The sequence below is a fragment of the Monopterus albus genome, unplaced genomic scaffold (assembly GCF_001952655.1).
Source record: "Monopterus albus unplaced genomic scaffold, M_albus_1.0 scaffold4.1, whole genome shotgun sequence".
Classification (NCBI taxonomy): Eukaryota; Metazoa; Chordata; class Actinopteri; order Synbranchiformes; family Synbranchidae; genus Monopterus; species Monopterus albus.
The window spans coordinates 1,486,116-1,493,264 of record NW_018127884.1 but is presented as its reverse complement, the minus strand read 5'-3'; the positions used below and the strand labels follow the sequence as shown (position 1 = coordinate 1,493,264).

Sequence of the window (7,149 nt, the reverse complement as noted above, 5' to 3'; positions counted from 1 at the left end):
AATGCTCCACATGCAGACTTAAAAAAATGAGTCTGGAAGACTTTATTAATAAAAAGAAGCCCAGAACCAATGATATAAGAGAGTCCAGCTGTGTTAAAAACATAATTCACCAATGTTGATTTGGTTAAAGCAAAAGAAAAGGACAGCTGATAGCAGGACCTAAATTTTACACCTGCTTTCTCCTGTCAAATTTCAGGCACAAAATCCTTATGCTGAAGCAGTGATAATTCAAGCGCCAAGATTATTTGTCTAAACTTCCATTCTCTCCTCCGTGAATGGGAATGCCTTAAAGTACATATTGCATGACCAAACACACAAATTTCTGCTGTGCCGCTTTTTTCTGTTTCTCCAGCACAAAATGTGCAACACTCTAATAAATGAACACACACAATTTTGCTGTTTAGCACCAAAAAGTGAGCCACAAAACCTTAGTTAATGTTCCCCTACACGTTTGTGACACCTTTAAAATTGTTCTGCCAGAGTATATGATAATGTGAAACAAACTTGCTAATCCCTGACCTCAGACAGAGAAAACCCAAAGCAACAATATAAATCCAAGAGAGGGAGACGGCCAAGGCACAAAAACAGCCTTGTGACACAAAAACAGCCATTCTACCACAAACAGTCTTAAAAAAATATAACTACAAAATTCCTAGCATGGTTACATCTGAAATTATTACCAAAATAACAAATTAAGGACAAACAAAAAATTCATTTAGAGCAACAAAATGTCTTTATATATATATATATTAAAAAAAAATTTTAAATTGATGTACAATACATTCTGGCAAGGACTAACGCTACATACAAAAAAAATGTTTTGTTTAACAAATGGACAGAAGCGATAACATTTAAACTAAAGTCTGTAGATTCTACTGGTAGAATCTTGTACTGTACCTGACAGGATTGCTGGTAAGGGACACTCGTAATGAGTCTAGACAGGCAAACAGACGTTCGTCCATTATCCCCGATTTCAACTCTCCAAGGAACTCCTGGGGAGATATCTGATGTCTGCTTCTCAAGGTCCCCTAAATGAAAGACAGGAAGAAGAAATCTCTTAAGCGTAGCCACAGAAAAGTGATCAAAAAACATGAAGTCTGCAAGTTTGAATAGCCAGTCAAATGACAGAAAGACCCTAAGTAAACAACATAGCAGTTGCAAAAGCACACAAAGTCTAACCTTATCAAGTCTAGGGCTGCCCCTTGAAAGCCCAAGAAAATACAACCGAGACATTTCTTTGGACTGTGATAACTTGTGCTGGGAATTTGTCATTACTTTGGACATTCAACAAACTGAACTGTAAAGTTATATTTCAAATGATAATGAAACCATAAGATAATACTGTGGCCCTTTAATCAAATTACAAAATGACAGACCATTTTCAAGTCCTTAATACAAGTCTGGTTTTCCCTTTATAAGGAACAGGTTTTTCATATTCACACATCCATTTAAAAACATTTAGAAAATCCTTTAACATGCAGAGAAACCACATATATCAGTTTTTTAAGGTTCAAATTAATATTGTATCCATACCTGAAAGAAAGCCTAAATTCATTTATCACAGAATCAGAGCACATGCAAATCGGTCAAGCCACAAGCCATACAATTACATATGTACATTTCTGGTACTATTGCTGTACAACTCAGTGACATAGATGTACACTTACTGTTTCTCAAACACAATGCTAATCAGTCAATAATCAAGTATACTGCAGTAATGCAGGTATTGTAACAAAACATGAAAGGCCGGCTGTGTCTCAACTATCCACAAGATTGGGAGCAAGTCTATCTCTGGGTAGATGCAAGAGTGATGCAAATGGCTTTTCTACCATAAGTAGAATCTAACATTTAGTTTGAGGGCTGGGGAGGGAGAAAAAAAAAAAAAAAAGGTTTTGCACATCTGATCAATTCTCCGACTCCCAACAGCTGTGCCCTTACAATGGGTGCAATGTTCCTGGTGTGCATGTTCAAGTATTAATTAAAAGACAATGTGTAAAGTTCACTTAAGACAAGCATCACAACAAGCAAAAACTGTTCATACTAGTATAATCTCTCATATTTTGGAAAACCACTAGATTGTGTTTTTACCAAATGTATCTAAAAACATGATTTTGTAAGAACCATACTTTCATTTTCAATATTTTGTTAGTATCAGTATCTTTAAAATATTTTCTTAATTAACAAGGAGACATTTTTAAAAGATTGTACATTGAATTTACCAGCATTAAAACACTTTCTGCAGTGATACTTTAAATTAGGATTAACATTTAGTAAAGACAAAAAAAATGTTTTAATCACCTTTTTTTTTTTCCAGGCTTTTGGATCAAAGCCAGCAACCTAATATTTTTAAGCAAGTCCAAAGTTACAGATAACCCAAACACTTACTTCTCTGTTCTCTTTAATGCAATGGTAAGTCAAGTGCCTTAATTAGTTTCCAAACCTCCAAATATTTAAACCAAATGACACACTCCCCAAATAGCACATCTCCAGATGCACATCTTTAGTCATCAGCAAATAACTGAGACAGCCACTATGAACCATTATATTTAATATTTAATCACTTGCAAAAAATAATAATAATAATCCTACAAGTGTCATATAGACAGTAGATTTGTTTGTTTTTCCTTGCATAATTAAAGGTCACCCTGTATACCTGTCCTGGCCCCAGACCCCATTGATCTGCAAGAGAGGATGTAAATCTAAATCTATACTGCCTGATAACAATATACAGTACATGCATCTTGCCAAACTAATTAATATACTACCTGGATATGGCTCTTTTGTAGTTTGGGAAATATCACAGACACAAAACCAAGTCATCCATCATGTTAGATGCAGAATCAGATCTATATGTGCACGCTAAATTAGAGCAATAAAATCAAAAACATGGTTATGGCTTCAACTTTAAATTTACTATAGGATTAAGTGACTACTGAATGGTTTTGTATCCACCAGGAGCCTCAATCAACTTCACCATTGGTTTACCCCAATGAAGTTCTGCCACAGTACCACAAGACATTAACATACTCATCTCCAAGTCTGGTAGCAATCCTGTGAATCTCTCACTCTTCAGCAGCATCCCCTTCCAGTGTTTTCATCACAAAACGTGCCCTTTTTAACTCTGCTCCCATGTTGGCTTTCGACTGTAGCCCTTTCTTGGCACCACCAGCTTAGGCAGACTTGTGCCTAATATGTCTCTTGCTGCGTCATGTATAACTGGAAGAGTGCCAACAATTTTACCCATTCCGACCACCCCCTGGCTGCATATTAGCTCATCAAAGATACAGTAAGTATCTGTTTCCCTCTCTTTTACTCTCCCATCCTGGAGAGACATAAGTGATGACAAGCCTATCTGTCTCTCAGGATCTTTCAGCCCTATATCAATGAGAGAATCATATGTGCTGCTCATGGCAGCAACAGACAGTTTAATTTGGCTGAGCCTTTCTCATTAAGGGAGCATCAGAGAAGCTATGATCCCACAGAAGTATCCCAGGGAGTGTGCTGTGATCAGTTCCTCCAGGATTCCATGACGGCACTCAAATTCAACCAATCCCCATGAATTCTGCTTACTCATGCAATTTTGTCCTATCGCCACAACTTTTCCACAAATTTGACTAGTCATTGTTCAGTGCGGGTTTGCCTTTTTACTGTACTAGAAAGAGTGGGGAGGTCAACAACAGTGAGATATAGCTAAGCTGACACTGGGCAAGAGGCAGGGTAAACAGACTGATGAGTCGCTGTACCAGAGTCAAATTCCTCGTGTGTTCAACATACCTGTCCAATAAAGCTGATTCTGATGTTTACATAGTACTATGCATTTACCTAATTGGGCCTTGGGGAGTTCTTTTAATTATTAGCTACTTCAACAATGAATTTCATGGAGGTCTAAGTGACATTTGGAATTTGGAAACCAATAAACAACTATCTCATGTTTTCTAATGTAAACTGATTAAAGATCCCTGTAGTTCTGAAAAGTCAGAGGTGAACTGAATTCTCCGGATGTCTGGTTCACACAAAATTTTGTACAGTTTAGAAGATACCCAACCGGATTTAGCAAAATGAAACTACTAAAGGGTTTTGGCCTCTATCTTTTCCACTGGAATTTCACAGGCATTTGTGCAGCAGAATAATTACAGTGATCACTAACTCTCAAAATGTATATATCCTGGCATGCAAGAATTTTATCAAGATAAAATAGACACTGTACATTATTCTAATGACCTATTAATCTTTCACACCCAGAGACACTTCTGAAGATTGTTTTGATGTGTTTTAAAGGCAACACTAACTAAAACACCATTTTCTGCACAGCAGGGGCACTGCAGGCAAATCTAAAGTGGGGTCTCCAAAGAGTAGAATGGTTATTTCAGGACAACCACTGCTACATAACACACTGGCAAAGGTCAGCAATTATTTTGCCTAACAAAATACATTTTTTCTCTGCAAGGCTATCTACCAAATTTGCAAGCCAGAACCTCACTTGAATATGTCAGCAAGAGACATACATCAATTCAGGACATAATATTAAAGGTTAATTGGCAAAGCAGTCTTGTGGGTGAGAATACTGTGTCCAGAAATTGGCTTCCCTTATTCCTGAGTTTTTTGGTGGAAATGAAACATGAATTAAATACTGGGGGAAAAAAGAAAAAAAAAACAAAAAAAACATGGCATCTATATTTTTAGGTTCATACAGTTCGGTGCAGAGGTCTAAGGCCAGAATTATATTAGTTGTTTTAGCAGTGTTATGATGACTATATACATTTATTTATCAGAACAGAAGTAGAAAATATGTTCCTAGTACATAACATTAAAATGTTCAGCAAGCAAACTGGATACTCAAGATGTGGTTTTCAAAGTGTTATAAAGAAATATTTAGAATCCAGGCAAAATCAGGGACAAAAATAGGAGTGGAAGACCAAGAAATCTGTCAAAAACCGATGAGAAGTTTCTCAGAGTTTCTTCATTAAGAGAACGGAGGATATCCAGTAAGGACCTGGCTCAGTATCTGGCAGCTTCATCTGGATGCCAAGTTGATCCTTTCACAGTCTGAAGAATCATGACCAGGAATGGCCTTTCTGGAAGAGTAGCAGCCAAGAAACCACTTTTTCAGAAGGGGGATGGAGAATAGGATGAGATATGCAAAAGCTCAGAGAGACTAGAGTGAAGATCAGTGGATGTGAGTATTACTGAGCAACAATTTGAAGTTTGAAATGTCCGGGTCCAATCATCAACAGTATGTGAGAAGAAGGGTTGGAGAGGGGTGGAAGAATGAGTGCATGCAGCCATCAGTGATACGTGGTGGAGGGTCTGTCAAGGTTTCAAGACTTTCTCGCCAAAAGAATTTAAGCTGTATTAAGTGCCAAATACTTACTTTGGACTGTAGGAGTCATTTTGTTCTGAAAATGTTTTTAATATTGTGTATATATTTCCTGAGACTAAGAAATAAATATAAATTATCATTGCAACCTTGCTAAAACAAAACTAATGGTGGTCTAAGACTTTTGCACAGTACAGTACAGTCTAAAACCTTTGTGCAAGAAAAACCTGCAGCATTTACAAGGGCATCACCATGATGCTTTTTTAATAGGTGTTATCTCTTCCAGCTACGCAGGGACTGTCAGTATCAGATGTTTCATCTAAGGATAAACATCGACTTTAATTATTGCTTTGAGCACAGACAACGTAGAAACTGAAAGTCTGCTTACTAATTCACCAGTAGTATTTGTGATCAAAATAATAATGATCGAAATGAAGCAGTGGTTAGCACTGTCATCTCCCAGCTGAAAGACTTCGAAACTCCTGCCTGACTGCATGTTGTCCCGATGCCTGTCTGGGTTTCTACACAGGCAAATACTCCATCTTCCTGCTACAGCCCAAATATATGCAAGCCGTGTGACAGATTGGCAATCCGCCCAGGGTGTACCCCACCTTTTGCCCAATGTCAGCTGGAACTAGCTACGGCCCCCTGCAACTCTATATAAAATAAGCAGTAGCTATAGCAAATGGATGGATGTTTGTGTTGGCAAGACATCAGTCTGATATGTGCAGACAGTTAGATAGGTAGATGTTACCTCCCAGCAGGGACAGACAGAACAAAGTCCAATCCACACACAGTTCTTGTGACTTCCACAACTTCACATCTCATAGCCAGAGATAATATCTTACCAACAACTACAGACCGAGAGCACAAATCACTGTGCAGTGTGTGTTCTTTTTTCTATGTATCTATCTACTCGTAGATCTATTTGTCTATCCTCATGTAGCAATCTTTAGATTTGCTACTGTCCTTGTCCTTGTCACTGTACAAAGCATGGAAATCCTCAATACATTGGTTGTGTATTTGCTTGTGTCCCAGTGCATGTGCCTCCTACTACAATAATACATCTGCCAGAAAAACAGCAAGACAAATGAGGCTGCACTGCCTTGTAAACCAATATAAGCTGTTTTCATATTGAACAATTAAATTCAGTCCCTCCCCAGTCTCTGTCAGGTCCCACATGAGACATAATTTTTCATTAAGAAAAATACACCTGAAATGACATAACATGTGCCCAGATTATAACCAAATTCATTTGGTCTTAAAATACAACATGTAAAAGGCAGATATTAAATTCCACACATATTAAAGTGTGTAACTATATAGACAGGCAGCAAAGCATAAAAAATGAAGTTTAAAAATTCCATATGATTTAAAATAAAAATAAAAAAGAAAGAAAAAGTACTTACTGTTTTAGAGGCTGTAAAAATGTACTGGGTGACCATTTCTCTTTTTGTGCTGAGGTCCTTTTCTCTCAAAGGAGTCTTTTTTTCTTCATTCAAGTTCATGTCCTCCTGAGAACCAAATAAAAAAACAGAGAAAAAAGATAGATCCAATTTGAAATTTGCTCCTTTTTTTAAATACATTTTAGCAATGCCTTTGTTTACTCCTATTCCATTACCATAGAACCATCATGCAGCTGAATTATTGTTAGTTTTCCTATGCTTTTATTAAAATATAACAATATATTCAAACTAAGGTAAACACCTTTATCGTTATATTCAGTGTTTCTCTTCAAAAATCTTTATCCATTTCTTTACCACTGTGTTGTTGCCATTGTATCAGGTGTATGTTTTACATGTCAAAGTTGCTCTATTGTTTTTATATATATA

At 37.0% G+C, this 7,149-nt stretch overlaps 1 protein-coding gene across 1 annotated transcript in view; it reads right to left on the bottom strand.

Annotated features, from left to right (window-relative positions):
- LOC109964526 (protein diaphanous homolog 3) overlaps positions 1-7,149 on the bottom strand; it is a 170,432-nt gene that overhangs the window by 153,857 nt on the left and 9,426 nt on the right. The window contains exons 4-5 of the mRNA XM_020607896.1: positions 6,727-6,831; positions 898-1,028 (exon numbers count right to left, since the gene is read on the bottom strand). Coding sequence (XP_020463552.1) covers positions 898-1,028; positions 6,727-6,831 — 236 coding nt within the window. The remainder of the gene's footprint in view (positions 1-897; positions 1,029-6,726; positions 6,832-7,149) is intronic.